A 25,231-nucleotide genomic window follows, 5' to 3' on the forward strand; every position below is an offset into this window, starting at 1 on the left:
TCAGTAAACAGTAATTCACAAAGCAGTTAAATCACTTCAGTGCCACGGAACGGTTTTATTGTCTCACGTTCTCCTGCCTGAGTAGTATAGGGATTTTCTGCTGAACATTAAAACCACCTCCTTGTTTCTACACTCATTGTCCATTTTATCAGCTCCACTTACCATACAGAAGCACTTCTACATTGTAGCAGTTCTACAATTACTGACTGTAGTCCATCAATAGATGAGCGATCGTCTCTGACTTTACATCTACAAGGTGGACCAACTAGGTAGGAGTGTCTAATAGAGTGGACAGTGAGTGGACACAGTATTTAAAAACTCCAGCAGCGCTGCTGTGTCTGATCCACTCATACCAGCACAACACACACTAACACACCACCACCATGTCAGTGTCACTGCAGTGCTGAGAATGATCCACCACCCAAATAATACCTGCTCTGTAGTGGTCCTGTGGGGGTCCTGACCATTGGAGGGGCTGGGTGTCAGTCAAAAACGCAACAATTTTTTTAATGAGAGTCCATGACTACTTGAACTGATGAATCTTGGGTAACCAGTAACTATGGATCAAAGTATGAGGGATCTTCAAAAAGTTTCCACACTTTATATTTTGGTTGGAAACGATGAGGGTGGGAGGAGTAGTAATTGGTCGTGTCTGAGAGACACAGAGAGAGTTTATAGTCCGGATTTAGCACCATCTGATTTCCACCTTTTTGGACGCTCAAAGAAGCTTTAAAGGGAAGAAGATTTTCATGTGATGATGATGATGACTTTTCGAAGAACCATCGTCATTTGGAACACAACAGCTCTTCTTCACTCTGTGTGTATCCGTGTGCTGCCTGATACAGAGAGTTTCATGCTGATATATTACGTGCTCTCTCTCAGTTTTTTCTGCCCCAGCAGCTTCTATGTGATCAACAGTTGGTATTATAGTAATCATTAAGGTCTGCCTTTCATTTATACACAAAATATACGGCTTAATAAAATAAGCCTTATGTTTTTATTATTTGTAACATTAAAGCATGTGTAATGTGACTGTAGTTAAAGTAAAACGTTACAGCTAAAGTACCTGTAAATGAAGATGTCATTTGGTATCTTTAGCTAAGTTCCCGTCACAGCAGGTAGAGATGATACAATAGAAAACTCTGTGACTGCTGGAGTGCAGGAGTGTAGTTCTGATAAACAATGTGTTAAAGGTCCTCATGTTTATGTACTGTTAGGAAGCCGTCATTTTCTAGCGGCCTGCTCTGCTTCAAACGTCAAATGTAGCCTCTTGTAATGTATAGTCTCTCTTCACTAGAAGTCTGTTTGATCTACAGTAGTATAACAGAATAACGTTTGCATATACACTGATCAGCCATAACATTAAAACCACCTTCTTGTTTCTACACTCACTGTCCATTTTACCTTTTTTTTTTTACTGACTGTAGTCCATCTGTTTCTCTGCATGCTTTGTTAGCCCCCTTTCATGCTGTTCTTCAAAAGTCAGGACCCTCCCAGGACCACTACAGAGCAGGTATTATTTGGGTGGTGGTTCATTCTCAGCACTGCAGTGACACTGACATGGTGGTGGTGTGTTAGTGTGTGTTGTGCTGGTATGAGTGGATCAGACACAGCATCGCTGATGGAGTTTTTAAACACCTCACTGTCACTGCTGGACTGAGAATAGTCCACCAATCAAAAATATCCAACCAACAGCGCCTTGTAGGCAGCATCCTGTGACCACTGATGAAGGTCTAGAAGATGACCAACTCAAACAGCAGCAATACGATCGTCTCTGACTTTACATCTACAAGGTGGACCAACTAGGTAGGAGCGTCTAATAGAGTGGACAGTAAGTGGACACGCTATTTAAAAACTCCAGCAGCACTGCTGTGTCTGATCCACTCATATCAGCACAACACACACTAACACACCACCACCATGTCAGTGTCACTGCAGTGCTGACAATGATCTACCACCTAAATAATACCTGCTTTGTAGTGGTCATGGGAGAGTCCTGACCATTGAAGGACAGCATGAAAGGGGGCTAACAAAGCATGCAGAATAACAGAAGGACTACAGTCAGTAATTGTAGCACTACAAAGTGCTTCTATATGGTAAGTGGAGCTGATAAAATGGACAGTGAGTGTAGAAACAAGGAGGTGATTCTAATGTTATGGCTGGTCAGTGTACATATACAGTGCAATCTCGATTTAGCGGACCTCCATTTAACAGATTTCGGATTTAATCGACAAAATCTGGAAAACCAAACGTCAGGTCCGATTGTTTAAAATTCCCGTGAGAAGTGTACCAGCACCAGTAGTTCAGTAATTGTCCAACAGCCGGCGCACGTCGCTCTGTTTACATGAGCGATAGGCTTTATTTTGTCAGGAGGCTCACTTTGTTCTCGCCTTTCTCAGTGTTTTATGCATGATTTTTGCAAGTATTAGTGCTTAGTCGAGTCCCCACTATATAATCACGACAAAAAAAAAAACATACCTTGTATACCACACAAGGTAAAGTAAATTTCTTCCCAGTTTTACAGTACACCAAGTTTTACATGACATATTTAAATATCTATTTACTTTGTTCATTTTACTCTTTATGTGCATGTAATAGGTGCATGTCTTGCACTTTTGTGGACCTTAGTGCTGTGTTTTCGTATATTTTTGCACCCCTTTGGGAAAAAAACCTTGCTGTTTCGGACAGTCGCATTTTACGGACCAGTGCACCCCCCTTTTAGTCTGTTAAATCGAGGTTCCACTGTACTTACTTATGCATTTATCTTTCACTATCCTCAGTAATAAGCCTTCTTAAAGATGCATCTGAGAATTTACAGTAGCCCAGACCCAAAAATAATAATAAATAAGTCAACGGATTTTAACAGGCACCAACACAAAATAAACTTGTACACAAACGCCCTCTTGTGGAGGCTTTACGTTACATCTTGTAAACCACAGTGGGACCAGATTGCCACATTTCCATTCATTAAGTATATTTAGTTTTGTGTTTCATTTTGATGCATAGTTTGTGTTGCTTGGGTTGTGGTAAAAATCATGGACTAAATGTGGGTCGCTTGAAAAAACGTTTGAAAAAAACCTTGGGGTTGCGCATTGGGTGACTATAGTGTTTGAAAATGTTCTTTGTAGTTGTATACTAGACTGGATAAAAGTGTCAACCAAATGACTAAGTACAAGTGTATTCTCCTCTCTCACGCCGAACTCTGTTTTCCATCAGGCAGACACACACTTTCCCAGGAACCTGACTTTATATACACACCACCCCACTACACATTTTCTTCTGCTCAGCTGCCGTGTGTGGCTCTGTAAGGTCAGGGTCATGTTTGTTTACACGTTTGCACAGTTTTTCTAAGCGTGGACTCAAGAACACATAAAACCTTCTGGCTCTTTCATTTTAATTCTTTAATCACAGTAATTGGGACAGTGGGAGCCTAGTGGGTAGAGCTTTGGGCTATCAGTCGGAAGATTGTCGCTTCAAATCCAGGCCCTGCTATGCAGCCACTTTTGGGCCCTTGAGCAAGACACCTAACCCTCTCTGCTCCAGGGGCGGCGTGCAATGGCTGACCCTATGCTCTGTCCCCAGCTTCCAAACAAGCTGGATTATGCGGAAAATGAATTTCATTGTACTGTACACGTGTATGTGTATATATGACAAATAAAGGCATTCTTTTTCTTATAGAATAATAACTTTTTTATAGAGTAAATGTACAATGTTTTAGCATTAGTCAGCAGTCATAGTAGATTTCCACACACCCATGAACTCAGTTGTTTTTTGAAGATATGCACCTATATATGCTTTTTCTCCCTATTTTCCTCCCGATTTAGCACACTCAATTTGTCTTCCACTGCTAAGGGATTCTCTGAGGAGAGCACGTCGCTGTACGCGTACGCCTCTTCCAACATGTGCACAGCCCTCCTCTTCTCACCCCTGCATTCTGCACAGGCGTCTCTTCCGCCAATCAAGGTCCTTACACAGCGTATGAAGATCCACCCACCCACATACAGTCCGGTCCCCACCCTGCAGATACGGTGGTCTATTAATATCTGCTGCAGACACTGCCAATTATGCCTGCCATATGGCGCCCAGCTGACCGGTGGCTACGCAGAGTTTCGAACCGAGGAGTTCAGAATCTCGGTGCTGGTGTGCTAGCGGAATATCCCGCTGCGCCACTTTAAAAGATATGTACCGTTTACATATATGTAAAAGGTTTTTTACTGTCTTTTACTGCATACAAAAACAGTGAGGTCTGTGTTAATGTACTTACATCATCCATCGTCAAAATAGATGTACATTGCATTTAATTGTCCATGTAAAGCCAACCAATAAAACAAATTTTGTGTAATAAAGCTTAAACAACAACATAAACAAATTAAAAAATAAATAAGTAAAGGGGGGTTAAGTATGACAGTAAGTAATCAATAATAAGGTACTAGTAACATAAAGTATTACTCCTGTAGAATATTCCAGTTAGGCGGTAAAACACGCTAGCACACCAGAGCTGGGATCTCGAATACATCGTATCGCATCTCAGCTCTGCCATCCGGCTAGGCTGGGCGGCCACATTAACAACGACTGGCTGTTGTTCAGGGTGGGATGAGACGGACCAGGGTTCCTCATGACTGGCTGATTGATGGCGCCTGCGCAGAGTCGGAGAAAAAGGCTGATCAGGGTGTGGCTCTACGTGCACAAGGCTGGTCCGCATATGAACTTGCCTCGTGCAGGTGAATAGAGGCAGTCGGTACTGATCACGTGTCGGAGGGGGCGTGTGTCAATTGCGAAGCTCCTCAGTCAGCAGTGGGGGGTTGTGTCGGTAGAGGTGAAGCATAACGCAATCATGGTAATTGGATACGACTAGATTTGGAGGAAAAGAGAAGAAAAAATATATATATTATATATTTTATATTCACATTTTATTTTTTGTAGCCTTAGCGACAGTCAGTTTGTCCATAATCTGAATAACCTGAATCTCTGTGACTATCTCAAGCCATTGTATCTTAGTAGGTGGGTCTACCAGCATCCACTTCTTTTTAACCCATTCAGTCCACATCAGGAATTTTTGCATTCTCTATTAATTGGCCCAAATGAGTTTAAAATATTAATAACCCTGCATCAGCTTTTTAAAAGATCCAAAGACCTTTGGCTCAGGCTGTACTTTAATCAGCGTTTAAGATCAAATAAGGGCATGTTTTTCACCAGGGTACCACAAGTCTAATGCACTAGCATACTGCTGCAGAGACTCGAGTTTGATTCTTAGTGCGTTCCTAAAGCTGGATAGGCACTCATCAGGGAAAATTGGCCGTGCCTTAGCAAGGGTAGGCCAGATTAGGATTTCTTACCGCTGTAATAGCAAATCATGCTGTCTGATTAAGGCATCAGCAAGAGTGGAGAAGGAATACAGAGGGCAAAGAATTATCTCCTAGTCTGTGACCCTTCTTGGTGGGCATGGGAATTTTGTATGCACCAGATGAATTTTATTAAAAAGTTTGGTACTGACCGAAATAGAGGACAGGTTTAACAACACTGTGGTGTTATGGGGGCAATATAGCCATGAAGATCCTCTATCGCACTATGTGTAATTTGCATGTCACAATATAGTATTTTTGTTAAAAAGTGGTGAAATATGATGATTTAGTTTTTCATCTCTGCTCTGTGGGCAGCACAGTGGCTTAGTGGGTAGCACTGTCGCCTCACAGCAAGAAGGTCCTGGGTTCGATCCCCAGGCGGGGCGGTTCGGGTCCTTTCTGTGTGGAGTTTGCATGTTTTCCCCGCGTCTGCGTGGTTTTCCTCCGGGAGCTCCGGTTTCCTCCCACAGTCCAAAAACATGCAGTCAGGTTAATTGGAGACACTGAATTGCCCTATAAGTGAATGGGTGTGTGTATGTGTGTCTGCCCTGCGATGGACTGAATGATTGAATAAATCTCTGCTCTGTGACAGATTTTCAAAGACCAATTCAGGGTGTTACTGTGTGCCTTGCGCCCCCCCCCCCCCCCCCCCCCCCGCGACCCTAATTGGATAAGCGGATAAGACAATTAAAGAATTTTCAAAGACCAATTCATGGTGTTTGGGTGGTGCAGCAGTTTTGAAATGCTATTGGACAGTGGTAGCCTAGTGGGCTATTAACGGAAAGGTTGAGAGTTCGAATCCCAGCTCTACCATGCAGCCACTGTTGGGCACTTGAGCAAGGCCCACCTCTCAGCTCCAGGGGCGCCGTACGTTGGCTGACCCTGCGCTCTGCCCCCAGCTTCCAAACAAGCTGGCATATGCGAAGAAAGAATTTCATTGTACTGTACACCTGTATATGTATATATGACAAATAAAAGCATTCTACAGATCTCATCAGCAGTGTTGCCTCTCGCCTTGTTGCCTCCTTGGTTAGGTTTGAGATCCGCCACATTATAGAAGACACAACTTGAGAGAAAAATGCAACAGTCCCTAACAATACTAAGGAGGATTAAACTGTATACACTGCCTCTTCTGGGAGATCTCAGTGTCTCCGTCCTGACTTTTCCGAGTCCCTGAGCACTTCATTTACAATATGGCTTGCTTTCTTCCCTGTGTCTCCTCCATCACAGACACCAACTTTCATCAGCTCTATTAAACCGCAGCAGCTATCGAAGATTTTTGCCAATTGGCTGTAAGTGTGCTATTGGTAAACCTCGGGTCATTTTCATTACCACTAAATCTGCAGTATTTCCCAGGTGACATCATCATCAAGTGGTGATGTCCAAGCATTTATAAACAAATCTGTTTTCATTCGGCTGATCTGTGGCAACATTGGTTTAGGAAGCAATCAAGTCCAATTCCCACAAGACTTTGGTTAGAGGCGCAGATTCAAAATATATAAGGAATACATTATTGCAGAAGAGTGAATCCAGATCCTGTGCTGCTTTTAAAGCTTCGCGATACATGCCATCATCCTTTCAAAAGCTGGCTTTGTTTTCTTGTTATTTATTAGGACTGGAAGCAGCTGGTGGATATGTGCCCTGCTGCCTTTGTTTTTGAGTGGAAATTTATTTTGTTTAATTGTTCCAGGATTGATTTAAATATTGGTTTCCTTTTTATTTCTGGTTTGGGTTTAGATTTTTTAGTTAGACATGCTTAGCTTTGAGTTACGGATCATTTTTATTTTCTGGAATTCCTGTCAGTTTTGCCCACCTGTTTTTTTATTAATGTTGGCGGGACGTCTTGTTCTTGGTAATGCCCCTGTTTGCCATGTTTTATTCACTTGCTGATGACCGTCTTCACTGTGTTCCATGACTAATATCTTTTAACAACGAGATCTCTTTGTGGATCATGGCTTTTGCTTTAAGATGCAAATACATGTCAGGAAATCCTACTAGAAGAGCTGAACTTTATATTAGGTTAATCAGAGTCACTTCAATTGATGGCAGTCGTCACTGAGTACTATATTTATTTATTTATTTATTTATTTATTTATTTATTAGGATTTCAACGGCATGTTTTACACTTTTGGTTACATTCGTGACAGGACAGGTAGTTACTCGTTTCACAAGATTCATCAGTTCACAAGTTTAATGTCAAACACAGTCATGGACAATTTTGTGTCTCCAATTCACCTCACTCGCATGTCTTCGGACTGTTGGAGGAAACCGGAGCTCCTGGAGGAAACCCACACAGACACGGGAAGAACATGCAAACTCCACACAGAAAGGACCCGGACCGTTCCACCTGGGAATCAAACCCAAAACCTTCTTGCTGTGAGGCGACAGTGCTACCCACCGAGCCACCTTATTGCCCTTGCTGAGTATTTACTATTTAACATGAGTTTAAATGTGATATGCGACCACATTATTTTAGTTTTTTATTTATTATTTTTATTTTTATTTATGTATTTATATACATTATTTTAATTTTATTTATCCCCTTTAAACAATTTGTTGGTTTTCAATTGAATTGTACAGATTATTTAATCACATTAAAGGGAAATAAATCTAAAGTGATTATTCTTGGTCTAATTTTTCTTTTTTACATCACAAAAGGGGAGCACGGTGGCTTGATGGGTAGCACTGTCGCCTCGGTCCTGGGTTCAGTTCCCAGGTGGAGTGGTCTGGGTCCATTCTGTGTTGAGTTTGCATGTTCTCGCAATGTCTGCGTGGAGCTCCGGTTTCCTCCCACAGTCCAAAAACATGCAAGATGAATTGGAGATACAAAATTGTCCATGACTGTGTTTGACATTAAACTGATGAATCTTGTGTAAGCAGTAATTACCTGTCCTGTCATGAATGAAACTAAAGTGTGTAAAACATGACGTTAAAATCCTAATAAATAAATAAATAAATACATCACAAACCTTCATTTTAACACTATTAATTAATGTGTGCATTTTTAAACATGATCACATCTAACACAGCTCTTTGTTCCATAACATTATTTCTAATAAAGAGCATTGTAGACACTTTTTTTTAGATAAGTGTGTTAGCTTATTCTGCTTAACACTGCTTGTTTAGCATTTTCACTCTGTCCTCTTACTTCCTTACAATAATGCTGATCTGCTCTCTGGGTGATGCATAATGTTTTATTAAGCTTATAGAGTGTCTACGTCTAGGAAAAAGCAAGTTTAGCATTTTGCATCCTGTATCAGTCTACTTTTTCTAATACTGTATTTCTGTAGCATTGCAAAGACCACTTATTTACTTGTCAGCATAGCCAAGCAGTTCTGTTTTTCATTAGAGTGGATTAATTTGTTGAGCAAAACATTGTGAAATTTCATGTTATGCAACATTAACTGATTAAATCTCTGAATAATAGTGAATTGAAGTTTTGAATTTTCGCCAACAGAAAGCTGGTGTGGCTGCAGATTTGGCTGTAGAAATTTGATAGCAATCTAAGGGGCTTAAATGAAGCTTCTGAAAGTAATTTTTTTATTTTATTTATGTTTTTCCCCTCTCTTTTTTCCCCCCAATTTTTCTCCCCTAATCTAGTCGTGTCCAGTTACCCTGATTGTGTCCTCTATACTGATTCGACCCTTCACCGCTGACTGAGGACGCCTCTCAACTGACTTGCGCCCCCTCCGGTACGCACAGTCAGTACAGACTGCATTTTTCACCTGCACGAGTCGAGTTCATACACTTGACGGGCACTGTGTACGGAGGGCCACACCCCCATCAGCATTATTCCTCAGCCCTGTGCAGGCGCCATCAGTCAGCCAGCAGGGGCCGCAGTCGCACCAGTTATGAGGACCTATGATCCGACTTTTTTTCACCCTCTAACCCTGATCGTTGTTCATACAGCCACCCAGCCCAGTCGGAAAGGCAGAGCTGAGATTCGATACGATGTATTCGAAACCCCAACTCTGGTGAGCTAGCGCACTTTACCGCTGCACCACCTGAGTGGCCTGAAAGTTAATTTTACATGATATTAAACATATAATGTTTACATTTTTATATTTTTGTTTCAAATTCATATTTGTTTTGCATACAGCACAGAAGATGAAGAAGATGTAATCCAGTTTTTTTGAAGATTATTACAGATCCTAACTGTAGCTGATTAAGGAATGTTCAGTGGTTCGTCCTTTCATATTGCACTGTGTTTTTTCCCTGTAGTATCCTGGGTTCGATCCCCAGGTGGGGTGCTCCGGGTCCTTACTGTGCAGAGTTTGCATGTTCTACCCGTGTCTGCGGGGGTTTCCTCCGGGTGCTCCGGTTTCCTCCCACAGTCCAAAAAAAACATACAAGTGAGGTGAATTGAAGATACAAAATTGTCCATGACTGTGTTTGATAGAACCTTGTAAACTGATGAATCTCGTGTAACTACTGTGTCTGTCATGAATGTAACCAAAAGAGTGTAAAGCATGATGATAAAATCTTATTAATCAAACATTTTCCCTGTAGTACTAATTCTAATTCTGAATGTTTAAATTAGGATTTTCATCTGCTGTCTGTCTGTCTTTCTTTCATACGTGGTCTGGGTATCTAAACAGGTCAGATTAGCTCAGAAAGCCTGGTGTAACCCCATGAGTTCCAATTCCCACCATTTGTAGCCTCAGCAGTTAGATTGTAAATCATGTTGTTAATCATACACAGTGTTTCACAGACCCCCGCCCAACACAGAGCACACATTAACCTGCTCACTGACTGTGTGGGATCACAGACACCTGAATTATTACAGACGGGCCAGGAGCAAGAGACGTTCAGATGAGCTTTGTTTACTTTTATAGAGAATGTATTTACCAGCCTTTAAAACAGTATTGAAGAGTTCCACATCTGGCATTCAGATTTTCCTTGACCCAAGGGGATATGCACATACGCACAAACACACACACACACACACACACACACACACACACACACTCTGGTGAAAGAGGCGGGCATTGGAGGATGAAAGATGAGCATCAGAAAGAAGGTCTGAATCAAAGAAGATGATAGACACAAAATAGAAGCCAGAGCAGCAGGACACTGTCCAGTATTGTAATAATGGTATTGTTAAGAGGGTTTGTGTATCTTGCAGCAGGACACTGTCCAGTATTATAATAATGGTATTGTTAAGAGGGTTTGTGTATCTCGTGTTGAGCTTTCTCTGAAAAATGTGTTTGAGAGCAAATAAATACACTAAAGTGTCTCTTATCTTGAATCGTAAGCCTACACAGATGTTACACAAATCTGAATTCACTATAGCACCATTTAGGGACGTCGTTTAACGTCGTAGGCTGTGCCAGTGTTTAGGAAATCTCAGCATGAAGGTCTCTTATTCACTTTGGAGGAACCCCTGACAAAATGAAGAATGGCAGGTCTGAGGGAGTGGAGTGTGGGGGTGGATGTTGGGTTTGGGTGGAGCAAACTCGGCAAAGGGAAATGGTTAGCATTACTCGTTATTTGCTTGTAAGCCTATATTTTATTTGAATAAGTGAGGGGGGACTTGAGTTTAGTGGAATGGAGAGAAGGAGAGTGTGATTTGATGTTTTTATGAAGTGATAGAATGAGGTACTCAGGAACTAAAACTGGCTTTGGAGTCGGCCCTCGAAGTTAAATTGGAGAACACTCTTCATTTACTAGGGTCCGAATAAATTCATTTTCTGCTGTTTTAATTATATTTACATTTTCAGATTTGGATTTATATCCAAGTCAAGAAACAGAACTGAACAGCAATCTTAAAATAAATCAAATGATCTCATTCAAAGCCTAGTTGCCTGGTAAGAAAACATATCGTGGATTTCAAAAAGCCCTTATTCAGCAGAGTTTAGCCTTTCAAGGGTGTTGGAAAGCTCCGAATTTGAGCCAGATCTCTGTTCCAGATCCTCACTACACTTTTACACAGCTTTTGTAATACACCACTTCTGTGATAAGTTTGTGTGAGCTGTTGAAGTCATTTGTTAGATGCTTTGGTCCAAGCTGGCCTAATTTTGATGGCTAAATCCCAGGCATCTCCCAGCCCCCAGATCCTCTAAAGTTACATTGTGTGTGTGTGTGTGTGTGTGTGTACAATAAGCTGTCGTGTTTATACTAACTGACCGGGTCAGGAATAAACTACCCAAAACACTGTTTATAGGTATAATTACAAAGGTTTATTGGCAAATGGGACAGTCAAGATGGCAAGGTCAGCAATTAAAACATTAGTATTATTAACTTGTTATTAACCTTTAATCATTGTTTTAAATGCTTTGCACAATGTAAATAAAAAGACAATTATGACAGACTAAAGATAACAGGGGGCTGGTTGGACAGTCTCAATTTAAGTGCAACAGTTTGAAAATGAATTCAACTATGTTTCAACATGCTTTTGCTTGGCACTTGTAATGAGTTTTTAATTACTATAAAAAAATCGTTTTTACTGTGAGACTTATGAACTCTCATTGTCACACTTCTTGGCTCTTGTTTTTGTGCTAGGATAAAAAGATGTTTTTGCTCCTTTGTAAAACAGTCTATGAACAATCCACTAAAATCCACTTTGTTCTTTTAGCGTCAAGGGTCTACATCAGGGGTCACCAAACTTTTCGAGACCGAGAGCTACTTCAAGAGTACTGAATAATACGAAGGGCTACTTGTTTGATACAAACTTTCTGAATAACATAAAGTTCCACCTTCAATTATATCATTATTACTATTATTATTATCATTATTATTATTATAAATATTCATATATATGACGAGTCTGATCATATGTTAATGTTAATTATTCCTCAGAAAAATTATTAACAATGATTTACCATGGTAGGAAACACAGATATATTTCAGCATGTAACATTACTCTCTAATAGTCTGAATCTGTTTTAATATTTGAAAGTCAGAGCTATCACATCTCTGATATTTTCGTAAATATTGTTCCTGACGGTTTTGTATGAATGAGCACATTTGTAGCATTTTGATCAACATCACACCATTTTTTTCACACATCACTTCTGTAGCATTTTTGGAAATCATTAACAGTCACATCTCTTTTTTTTGCAACATTTGAGAACAAATCATGAACTCTGTCCCATGTTTGTACAAATTATCAGTTATGTACGATTTGAAAAACAAAGCTGCGATGTACGTGGAAGTTTTTGTGACACGTACTGAAGTGTCTGTCCACATTCCTCCCAATCATTGTGAAAACATTACGTTTTCTTTCGCTTTTCTTGTGTGTTTTTTCATTATTATTTTTCGGGGTAAAACCCGCATCTCACTCCCCATCGCAGCTGCGCATTGTCTCCGCGTTACGTGCACGATATAAAACTCCACACCCAGACAAGATCAGAGCTCATATAAACATCAAACACTTTTGTTTTTAAAATGTTATATTCAGTGTTGTCATTTTCAAATCTACATCAATGCAAGTGTTATTGATTCAAAAAGAACAGCAACACAAATCTAATTTTTTGACGGAGCTGGATAAGATAGGATTCCTTTATTGATCCCCATGGGGGAAATTCAAGTGTTACAGCAGCTCCAGTACAGTGTAAGTACAATAAGTAGAGTAAATTAAAGAAGAATAAAAATAAGAAAATAAGGAAAAAATTTGCTATGCAATGCAATTACTATTATACATACAATTACTACAATATAATACAAACACTATATATTCTAATATATACATATGTGTGAATAATGAAACATAGAGTCCTGTGCAGGTAAAAAGGTTAGGGGGGATCTTGAGTTATTTTAGGGGGAGCTGTCTCATCAGTGTGAGGACAGCCTGTGTATTCTGCTATTGTTCTGCAGTCTGATGGCAGCTGGCACAAAAGAACGTCTGAAGCGCTCCGTCTTGCTCTTTGGTGGAATTAGTCTATGACTAAAAGAACCACCCAGCCGCCATAGTTCCTCATTGAGATGGTGAGAAGGATTATCCAGGATGGCCCTAATTTTGTCCTTTGTTCTCCTCTCACATACTACCTCCAGACAGTCCAGCTGTAAACCCACCACAGAACTGGCTTTCCTGACCAGCTTATTTAGTTTGTTGGCATCTCCGACCTTGATGCCACCACCACAGCAAAAAAGAGGGCGCTGGCAACCACAGACTGATAAAAAGCTTTCAGCAGTCTGTTGCACACATTGAAAGACCTCAGCCTCCTCAGAAATAGTCACTAGTGCTATTTTAGAACATGCCCTGCGTGCGACTAACGTGGTCCCTGTGGGCGACCAGGTGCCCGTGGGCACTGGGTTGGTGACCCCTGGTCTAGATCAATGGTGGGCGAACTATGGCCCATGGGCCACATATTGTAGACCAGGCGTGCCCACACTTTCGTGCTTTGAGATCTACTATTTTAGTCAACAGGTCATCGAGATCTACTTTTTAAAAAGGTTGGCCTCATCTTTTTTCAAAAATGCTTTGTAGCTTTTGTAAATGTGCTTCAGTTGCCTATATTAATATTCAGCATTACAGGGCAAGCGACTGAAATATCACACTAACCTTATTCTGATGATTTGCACTGAATGGTGTGAGCCAGGTTCATGTAGTCTGTACAATAGCTGCTGATGCCAGTTCTGAAGCCGGCTTCCAAGTGTTCATTAGTAAGGGTGGACTGAAATTTAGACTTAATTATTTTCATGTGGGAAAAGGCTGATTCACACAAGGAGGTTGATCCTAAAATGCTGTCAAATATGTGGCACATTTTTATATGTTTGGATATTTTTCCTCAGCCAGCAAGTTCCAAAATTGTCCAGCAGAGACCCTTGACTTCATTTGAATGTCAGATTGTAGGGTTAACATTTCTGTATGTAACATGAGTTCTGAATATTCTTCATCAGCTTTTTACACGTGTGAACAAAACAGCCGCCTTTACAGTGGTCTTGCCCGAATCGAATTGATTTTGGTTTCTTTGTGCTTGGTTGCACACTCATCTTTACAAACAGTGTAGGTTACAAAATGAAAAATGAAAACTTTCTAGATTCTCAGTGCTTTAGGTGGGCTGAGGCGTAGCTATGGTAACAAACCACAAATTAAAGAAACAGTGACCACATTTCATGTCAATCACATTGACCTGTTTGAACGAGGTGCGTTCTACCAGCAAGCACTGTGCGATCGACTGGTAGATTGCGATCGACGTATTGGCCACCCCGCTGTAGACTGTTTAATTTGGCTTGTCGAATATGTACAAAATCTTCCTAAAGACTGCATTCATTTCACTATTCCTCTGCAATACCCTGCGTTTTAGTCCATTCTACTAGATTGCACATTCCAAAAACTACTGACCTTTGCTTAAGCCGAGTCAATCGTCTCTACACACAGATACTCATTCTTCATGTTTGCGTTGAGCTACTTAAACAATGACTAGACCAAATAAAAGAAACATTGACAGTGAGTGCCTAGTTAGGCATTCTTTAATTCTTAAGTAATGAGTTTCACATGTGATTTATTAGTTCACCCCCCTCCCCCAATCTGCAACTGGCCTGACCTGTCTGTCAAGTCATAAAACCCAGTCTGTCCATTGAGCCAAAACGTTTGCCCAATCCTGGCCTAGATCTAAATGTTACGCCAAATCTCTGGGTAAAAGATGGAAATATACCCTGGCTATATACAGTATATGCCAAACCATCATAGTGAATCACAAATTCACTCACTAACTTACACCCAGGAGCAATTACCAGTAGCCAGTCCATTCACAGTGTGAACATATGAAGTGTGTTTTCTTCCTAATCTTCCTTTTCTTCCTAATATACACTGATCAGCCATAACATTAAAACCACCTTCTTGTTTCTACACTCACTGTCCATTTTATCAGCCCCACTTACCATATAGAAGCACTTTGTAGTTCTACAATTACTGAATGTAGTCCATCTGTTTCACTGCATGCTTTGTTAGCCCCCTTTCATGCTGTTCTTCAATGGTCAGGACTCTCACAGGACCACTACAGAGTAGGTATTATTTAAGTGGTGGATCATTCTCAACACTGCAGTGACACTGACATGGTGGTGGTGTGTTAGTGTGTGTTGTGCTGGTATGAGTAGATAAGACACAACAGTACTGATAGAGTTTTTAAACACCTCACTGTCACTGCTGGACTGAGAATAGTCCACCAACCTAAAAAATACCCAGCCAACAGCGCCCCGTGGGCAGCATCCTGTGACCACTGATGAAGGTCTAGAAGATGACCAACTCAAACAGCAGCAATAGATGAGCGATCGTCTCTGACTTTACATCTACAAGGTGGACCAACTAGGTAGGAGTGTCTAATAGAGTGGACAGTAAGTGGACACAGTATTTAAAAACAGCACTGCTGTGTCTGATTCACTCATACCAGCACAACACACACTAACACACCACCACCATGTCAGTGTCACTGCAGTGCTGAGAATGATCCACAAGCCAAATAATACCTGCTCTGTAGTGGTCCTGTGGGGGTCCCGAGCATTAAAGAACAGGGTGAAAACAGGCTAAAAAAAGCATGCAGAGAAACAGATGGACTACAGTCAGTAATTGTAGAACTACGAAGTGCTTCTATATGGTAAGTGGAGTTGATAAAATGGACAGTAAGTATAGAAACAAGGAGGTGGGTTTAATGTTATGGCTGATCGGTGTAGTTTGTAGCCAGAAAGTAGCCCATACTTAAGTATGATTAGCAGCACATGTAGAATGTTAGATGGGTGAAGATCTGTCATTCTGGACACCTTTTAAGCCTACCAACCCCCCTCAAACCACTCCAAACGTTCGTTCCAGCAATTTGTCAGATTTTCAGTCGTATTTTACACTTCCCGCAGATACAACATGTTAGAAACACTCGGGCTCTGTGAGTTCTGGTACAAAACCTTACACGGCCTGGGCTGTCTGTGATTCAGCTCGATGTTTTTGCTCTCCCAGGCCACGAGTTGTTAACCTTTCACATTCCATTGATTTTGTTTGGTTCCAGCTGCTGTTCTAGCTCATAAAATTGGGAAAGAGAAAATGCCATCATCAAAAATCTTAATGACTTATCTCTAACACACTTTACTCTCTTAAACCCAAAAGCAGCATGATCTTCACTGTAACAAGTTCCTGTTTTAGGCACAGGTTTAGGCAAGGTTTAAAGACCTAACTGATACTGCATTTGGGTTTGTATTACCTTCCAGGGCAGCCACTGCATGCTAAAGTAGCTTCATATGCGCATTAGTGTGTGCGCATTTGTATGTACACACAGAGAATATCGGGTAACCAGGCTCTGGTTTCGACATGAGGAAGTGGTTAGTGTAAAATGGTGAGTTTTGGTGAGTTTATTGTTTTTCATTAGGGCTTTTATGAATGGAGCTCTTTATTCTAGCCATAACATTCTGACAAACTGAGTCACTAGGTGAACAACATCACAACACGTCATCCTACAGAACAGCGGATACAGAGCACATGATCCAAAACACTTCAAAGCTGTATTAAACTCTGCTCACATCCTGGATGCTGAAGTTTCCCAAATGCAACAAAAAAAAATCAGAACAAAAAAATAAATGATCAGAAAAGAATTTGTCATGTTATTACGACAATGTAACCATTCAAACTGTCAATCATTCGGATTAAAATGCCTATAATTTATAATCATTAAAGGTTATGTAAGTTGGACATAGTGCTAGACAAACACACAAGTAACACTGCATATTTAAAGCATTTGAAACTAAATAAAATGCTGAATAGAATCTTTATCACATGTCTAAAAGAGCAACATTTTAAAGTGTAAAACTGTTTCTTTAAACGATTGAAATGTTGCTTTAATAGAGCTCAGCTTTTTAAGGTGTAAAGGCTTAGCATTTAACATTCAGCTCCAAAACAGATGTTTATGCAGCTCACGTCATGATGTGTAGAATGTTAGATGGGTGAAGACCTGTCACTCTTGACCCCCTTTAAGTCTACCAACCCCCCTCAAACCACTCCAAACTCCCTGGGCCAGACTTTGGGCATGTCTACCCAGTGTAGAGCACATGTAATGAATAAAAGCCGTCTGGGATGCTCAAAAGCCTGGACGGTAACAAGTCATTTTATCACATTTGTGTTATTTATTCAATCTTTTAGGTCATTAAGTTTCAGAGCACATGGTAGGACAGTGCTGGGTCTGGATTAGGAAATAGACCACTGAAGTCGTGTCATCATTTTGTAGTCCACGCCATGTTGTTATGCCCATATTTGGTAACCCAGGTCTAAGAGAAATTTTGAATGGGGAAAAATGAATGGAGATTTAGAAAATTGCCTCTCTCGCATCCTGTAGTCATAAAAAATGTTCCAGAGCTTTTACGTTTTGTTTTATAGAGGTTCTTCTGTCTATTATCACTGGATTCTCTGAATTATGAAGTCGTTAAAGAGTCAAAATATGAATATTGCTACATATAAGCTAATGCTACTGCGCACTGAATTGACGTCACTAGACTGGAAACCTCTTAAATTTGTATTTTTTTTTTCTTTTATAAGCCTCTTAAATAACCGATACGAAGCAGCGCGATTCGCCAGTGTAACAGTGCAGTGATATTCACAAGTTTTACTTTATATTTTTAGCTGCTAGCTACATTAAAGTAGAAAGCAAGGATGGTTGGGTGTTACGCCTTTGGTTGCACTCACCAAACGCGGGCTGCTCATTCCGTCGATTCGATTGGTGTAGTTCAGTGACGTCTAATTAATGCGCAGTAGCATTAGCTTTCGTGTAGCATTATTAGTATTACGACCCTTTAACAACCTCATAATTTATAGGATCCAGTGATGTACAGAAGAAAAATGTACGTAGGACAAAACGTACAGGGTTCTGAACATGTTTTTTTAGCACAGGATGCGTTAGAGCCGATTTTTTGAAAACCCCATTCATTTTTGCCATTGAAAATCGGGCTTAGACCCGGGTCTCCAAATATGGGCATAACGAGCACGACAGAATGACGCACGACTTCAGTGGTCTATTAGTGTATGATGATAAAAACAACACTTATTTTACTTGTTTTTTTTCTCAGTTTTGTAGACATTTCTAGAAGCTTTGTGGCTGTTGCTCCAGTGTGCCACTGTTTTAACTCGGCTGCATGTTTAAAGCAGTGGTAGAGGTAGCCCAGTCATTAAGGTACTAGATTTGTAATGAAAAGGTTGTCTTTCTTAGGTCTTTGAGCAAGGCCCTTAACCCTTATTTGCTCAAATTGTATTCAGTCATAATTTTAAGTTGCTTTGGATAAAACCATCTGCTAAACAGCGCAGAAAACTTCTTACCTCTGTGAGCCTATTTAGGAACGTCATTCTTAACTTCTAAACGGGTGGCACAGTGGCTCAGTGGGTAACACTGTCGCCTCACAGCAAGAAGGTTCTGGGTTTGATCCCCAGGTGTGGCGGTCTGGATCCTTTCTGTGTGGAGTTTGCATGTTCTCCCTGTGTCTGTGTGTCCTCCAGGAGCTCCGGTTTCCTCCCACAGTCCAAAGACATGCAAGTGAGGTGAATTGGAGACACAAAATTGTCCATGACTGTGTTTGCCATTAAACTTGTGAACTGATGAATGTAATGAGTAGCTACCGTTCCTGTCATGAATGTAACAAAAGAGTGTAAAACATGACGCTAAAATTATAATAAGTAAATAAATAGATAACTTTTAAACGTGTGCATCACCTGCAGAGCAGGGAACTGATTTCCCGAATACCACACTGCCTACTAAATACGCTGTTAATTTTAATCTCCACCAGCACTGATATTAGTACTTTGAGCACAGTGTCTAGCATGTAAGTCATGTGAATTAAGACACAGCCCTTTAGCTTACTTGTTGTAGCACATCTCTCCTTTGCTCTACGTTTTTTTTTGTTACAGCTAGATGTTTAGACTGAAATATTGCATAAACCCTATAAACAGCTCTGACACTTTTGGCTCTTGGTTTAAAGCAGTGGTCCCCAACCACCGGGCCTCCACGGACGTCATTTATTACCGGGCAGCACAGAAAGAATGAATAATTGGAGATCGTTGCAAAAGCAATGAAAACACCGCTTCCATATCCAACATCCTATATTTGTGAAGCGGGATTTTCTGCAGTGACGGCAACCAAAACAAAGATACAGAGAAGACTGGACATAAGGAACACACTTCGGGTGTTATTGTCTCCTATCACCCCTAGGTGGGAGCGTCTTGTCGCAGCAAAAAAAAAAGCTCATGGTTCCCACAGATTTTCCATCATTAGTGAGTAGTATTGTTATTAGGGATGTAACGATACACTCTACCCACGATGCAATGCAATTCACAGTACTGGGTTTACGATACGATTTTGTCCCGTTTTTTAAACTGAAATTGAAGACAAATTATTACAAAGTTTCCTTTTATTATTTCTCTTAAATAAAATAAAATACTGTATTTGTGATTATCATTTATTTATCTAAATAATGAATGCCCTTTTATTTCTGAGGTAGGTACAAACTATGCAAAACAATTTTGAATTAAGCCCAATTTGGCAACCAGGCGTATAGCACTAGTGACGTCAACCAGGTGAGGTGTATATCGCCAGTGCCCTCTGCTGTTTAAAGTGAATATCGATTCATTATGCATGTGAAATTGATTTGAATCGTGGAATTTTTTAATCGGTTATTAACTGTCTTGTGGTGCATCGTTACATCCCTAATTGTTATTCACTTTTGACATGTTTTTTATTATGCTCATTATATATTTGGTTTTTAAATCCTCCCACCTGCCGCCGGTCCGTGAAATTATGTCTTATATAAAACCAGTCAGTGGTGCAAAAAAAGGTTGGGGACCGCTGGTTTAAAGGATTTGTAGACTGTCTGTACATTTGCACCTTTGCAGTGCTGCCTTGATCATACACTCGATTAAACAGCCACACAGTCTTCTCCTGCTCGCCGTGTTTCCCCTGCACAGCTCTCATCTGCGACTGCGACTGATGAATCTTGCAGTGTGAACTACACTGGAATCACCAGAGTACTTTTATTTTTTTGGAGTCATTTTACATGAGTGGCTAAACACACTACTGCAAAAATTACATCAGACCAAGTAAATAAATCCTAATCTTTTTTTAGGTCGTCAGATATATTCTAGTAGTTTAAGTTATCAATGTATTACCACCAATCAAAACCCAGAATGGCCTGGTAAGTGGCAGTCTGTTGGACCCCTGACCCAACACAGACTCCGGAAGAGCGCTACTAGTTTGATGCTTAACAAAGCAAACAAGCTCCCATTCAGCCATATTAGCTCTTCCCCCAAGGCTCCCCAGACAAGAGTGGGGAAAAGCTTAAAATCACTGTTCCTCTACATTAATTATTTTTAATTATTTTTAATTTTTTGAGGAATTCTGTAGTTTTAATTCTGTCCTTGGTTTGCACCCGTGGTGTATTTAGAGTAAGTGGAAGATTTCAATCTAGAGTGCTGGACACTGTGATCTTCTAAATCCAAATCTGATATTCCATATCCTTTCTAACACTTGTTTGTAAAAATAAATAAATAAATAAAAATAATAATAAGAGGAAGAAAAATAACAGGAGCAGCACTAAACAGAACAACATGTGCAGATAAGAAACAGCCAGAGAGTGGCATGACTTCCCAGAAGCTAGTCTAGCTGCTCAGAAATAGAGATGAAAGAGAAAGACTAAACGAATGTAGTGAATAATGCACTCACTTTTCCTTTGTGAATGTAGACAGTTTGCTAATTCTCTCAGTGTATAGATCAGCCGAGCAGTACCACCTGGATCTCTGTTCTGCCTTGCGCCCTTACAAAGCAAGAAGCTTTGTGAGAGTCCTCAGATCCACGCTCATCGCTCCTATCCCAGTTCTAAGGCCTCCTCTGCTCTGGATTTCTTTTCCAGAGACTGCAAGCGCCGGCCGTCTGTCTCCTGCTCTCCAGCCGCTCTAAAGCCAGGACATGGCTCTGGAACTCCCAGCTGTGCTCTGGAGACCGAGCCGCCCTAAGACGCCACCTCCGCTTTTTTTTTTAAACAAAGAATAGGGAGGTGAAGAAGTGAGGGAAAGAAGGAGGGTAGGAAGGTAGCAGCAGAAGGGGCAGGGGTCAGTCTAACCCTGTGATGTAACTGTGGCTGAAAAGGAGACAGAAAAAGTCGAGCCCTCCCTGAAGTTTTGACTTCCCTTTAATCCATTATTGTTTTCCAGAGAAAGACCAAGTTAGCATGACCACTCAGAACTACACATTGCGGTCAGAGTGGAGACACTGTGGGTCTGTGAGGGTTTTTTTTTTTATTTTCGTCCAGGGTTCTCGAGACGTTGAGAGGAAACAGTAGATAGTTGACATATGGTGTCAATTGAAGTTTTTGTATGGTGGCTTTGTCCCAGCCGTGCATTAAGTGATGCTGCTTCAGGCTAAGAGGCTTTACATACTGCAGACGTTATGTAATCTTTGTAGCCTCAGCATGTTATGTGCTCAGGGATTACTTCATTTTAGTAGTTTTATGGTTGCCAGATTGAGATTGAATTACATTTTTATCTGTATAATGTTAGAAGCATGAAGAAGAAGGGGAGTTTGAGCCAATCTGTTGTCTAGTTTTGCTCTGTATTTATTTTCATTTTTAGACACCGATCAGCCATAACATTAAAACCACCTCCATGTTTCTACACTGACTGTCCATTTTATCAGCTCCACTTACCGTATAGAAGCACTTTGTGATTCTACAATTACTGACTGTAGTCCATCTGTTTCTCTGCATACTTTGTTAGCCCCCTTTCATGCTGTTCTTCAATAGTCAGAACACCTCAGAGCAGGTATTATTTAGGTGGTGGATCATTAACACACCAGTGACACTGACATGATGGTGGTGTGTCAGTGTGTGTTGTGCTGGTATGAGTGGATAAGACACAGCAGTGCTGATGGAGTTTTTAAACACCTTACTGTCACTGTAGTCCACCAACCAAAAATATCCAGCCAACAGCGCCCTGTGGGCAGCGTCCTGTGACCACTGATGAAGGTCTAGAAGATGACCAACTCCAACAGCAGCAATAGATGAGCGATCGTCTCTGACTTTACATCTACAAGGTGGACCAACTAGGTAGGAGTGTCTAATAGAGTGGACAGTGAGTGGACACAGTATTTAAAAACTCCAGCAGCGCTGCTGTGTCTGATCCACTCATACCAGCACAACACACACTAACACACCACCACCATGTCAGTGTCACTGCAGTGCTGAGAATGATCCACCACCTAAATACCACTCTGGTGAAAGCAGGTTAACAAAGCATGCAGAGAATCAGATGGACTACAGTCAGTAATTGTAGAACTACAAAGTGCTTCTATATGGTAAATGGAGCTGATAAAATGGACAGTGAGTGTAGAAGCAAGGAGGTGGTTCTAATGTTTTGGCTGATTAGTGTAAGATACACACTTGTTAAAATGAGCAAAATTTGATGAACTCATATTTAAAGTTTAAGCATGATTAAAACATATAAAAATGTCCTTGTTTATCACTTGCAACTGGCCAATATGTATAAATAGAAAAAGCCTCTTCCACACTCAAAACCCAGGAAATTCCTAAGTAACCATTACCAGTAAATGTTCTAGCTTTTAATCCTACAGCCTGGCAGCTGTTGTTTTTTTTACGTATTTACACATTTGCCATAAAGGTACTGTTATACACACTAAAACAAATCTAAAAATATGCTTTAAACACTTTAAAAGTTTCACCCAGATCAATTTTAAGAACACTGATTTTTCTGATGGCTTTGTAAAGAATTGCATCATACATTTACATTACTGACACTGAGCAGATGCTTTTATCCAAAGCGACTTACAGTACTGTGACAGTATATTGTCTAAGCATTTAAGGTTTAAGGGCCTTGCTTAAGGGCCCAACAGTGGCAACCTGGCTGTGTTGGGGCTTGAACCAGTGACCTTTTGATTACTAGTCTAGTACCTTAACTGCTAGGCTACAACTGGCATGCACATATATAAGCACATTAAACTGTGGCTTTTATTAAAGGATTTTTTCCTTAGCACAGTAACGAACAGTTTCGTCAATTCTAAATCAGTGGTCCCCAACCACCGGGCCGCGGACCGGTACCGATCCGTGGGTCATTTATTACCGGGTCGCACAGAAAGAATAAATAATTAGAGATCGCTACATCAGCAATTGAAAACACTACTTTTTTACGGGTGTTATTGTCCCCAATCACCTCTAGGTGGGAGCAGCGTCTCGTTGCAGCGGAAAAAGCACATTTGTGAGTAGTACAGTTATTCTATTTTAAATCCCCTCACCCCTGCCGGTCTGTGAAAAGTGCATTTCATGGCAGTCATTAAATAACATCCATAAATTGAATGACGTAATAAACCTTAATGGTTGAATGTAAACCTAAAACATCCAGCGACACTGTGAGGCTTCATGTTCTGCCTCAAAGATGAAAATTCTCGTCCGTGTTTTGACACCCCGCCTCTGCGTCCACAGAATCGATTGGGAGTTTTCCAAACTCAGTTACCTGAGTAGTGTTTTTTTTTTTTTTACATTTTTAATGCATTTTCTCCCCATTTTCCTCTCGATTTAGCGCACTCAATTTTGAGGGATACTCGATTGCATCAGAGGAGAGCATGTCGCTGTACACGCCTCTTTCGACACAGCCCTCCTCTTCTCGCCCCTGCATTCTGCACAGGCGTCTCTTCCACCAATCAGGGTCCTTACACAGCGTATGAAGACCCACCCACCCACACGTAGTCCGGTCCCCACCCTGTTAGAATCTGCTGCAGGCACTGCCAATTATGCTTGCCAGATGGCGCCCAGCCGACCGGTGGCAATGCCGAGTTTCGAACCGAGGAGTTCAGAATCTCGGCGCTGGTGTGCTAGCGAAATATCCCGCTGCACCACCTGGGCGCCTCGTGAGTAGTGTTCTTGGCTGCTTTACACTTCGACATCTTGGACATTTTGACTAACCGATTGCTGACTGAATTGCCGTAGAATTTCTAGGACCGCCTCATAGTGAATATTAACCAGTTAATATAAGACACGTAAACGCTACACGAATAAAAATTGTTAAATAGCTATACACAAATCGACACGATTTTCGCAGGCGTGAATTAGGTAGGGCATTAGTTTTGACCGAATACCACACAAGCAATTAAAGGTTAAGGGTCTTGCTCAATGGGTTCAACAGAAAAAGACATACAGAAGAACAATAAAGAGCTTTATTAATGAATTTAAAATACTTCAAACTTACAAGGCTTTAATGCTTACAAAGTAATGTAATGTGTGATATTATAGTAATTTAATCCACCCCTAAACTCACTTCCACTTCCTCTTCCACCTATTATTCTTTAATTGTGCATATTTTCTTTCATGTCCCTAATGTGTTAAGTGTTTATCCAGGCCGATGTAAGTGCAGCCAAAACTGATCAGTCTTCTCCTTACTGGAAAGTCTTCATCTTCTCCCACTGTTTATTCTGCACAGCTGTGCGTGTGTTATGTGCAGCTCCTCTAATGCCGTGAAGCCATTCTTCAGCCTGTTAACAAAAGCTTACAGATTACTGTAAACTGACCTCGTTCCTTGTGTGTGTTTTCTTTATAGGTATGTATCTGTCAGATCTCACATACGTAGACTCAGCGTACCCCTCCACAGGCAGCATCTTGGAGAACGAGCAGCGTTCCAACCTGATGAACAACATCCTGAGGATTATCTCAGACCTCCAGAGATCCTGCGAGTACGGTTAGTGAGCGTCTGAGTCGGACTGGATTCTGACATGCAACAGTATTACGTGATGCTTTGATTTTGAGCTGGTTTGTTGATCCCTGTTATTGTTTCTCATTCAGACATACACGAGTTGCCTCATGTCCAGAATTATTTGAACTCTGTGCACTACATTGAGGAGTTGCAGAAGTTTGTGGAGGACGACAATTACAAGTGAGTGCACGGCATGGATACAAATGGTGTATGGATACACTGTGTTCACTATGTG

General features: G+C 40.9%; 2 protein-coding genes across 4 annotated transcripts in view; one reads left to right on the forward strand and one right to left on the reverse strand.

The window, feature by feature from the left end:
* Positions 1 to 21,229, reverse strand: part of angptl1a (angiopoietin-like 1a) — a 40,766-nt gene extending 19,537 nt beyond the window's left edge. Inside the window, exon 1 of the mRNA XM_063002140.1 lies at positions 20,966 to 21,229. The gene's annotated coding sequence lies outside the window, so the exon portion shown is untranslated. The remainder of the gene's footprint in view (positions 1 to 20,965) is intronic.
* Positions 1 to 25,231, forward strand: part of ralgps2 (Ral GEF with PH domain and SH3 binding motif 2) — a 190,205-nt gene that overhangs the window by 140,324 nt on the left and 24,650 nt on the right. For all 3 annotated transcript variants that reach the window (XM_063002139.1, XM_063002138.1, XM_063002137.1), the window contains 2 exons: positions 24,844 to 24,981; positions 25,086 to 25,176. In XM_063002139.1, the coding sequence (XP_062858209.1) occupies positions 24,844 to 24,981; positions 25,086 to 25,176 (229 nt within the window). The remainder of the gene's footprint in view (positions 1 to 24,843; positions 24,982 to 25,085; positions 25,177 to 25,231) is intronic.

This window comes from Trichomycterus rosablanca, chromosome 9 (genome assembly GCF_030014385.1).
Source record: "Trichomycterus rosablanca isolate fTriRos1 chromosome 9, fTriRos1.hap1, whole genome shotgun sequence".
NCBI lineage: Eukaryota > Metazoa > Chordata > Actinopteri > Siluriformes > Trichomycteridae > Trichomycterus > Trichomycterus rosablanca.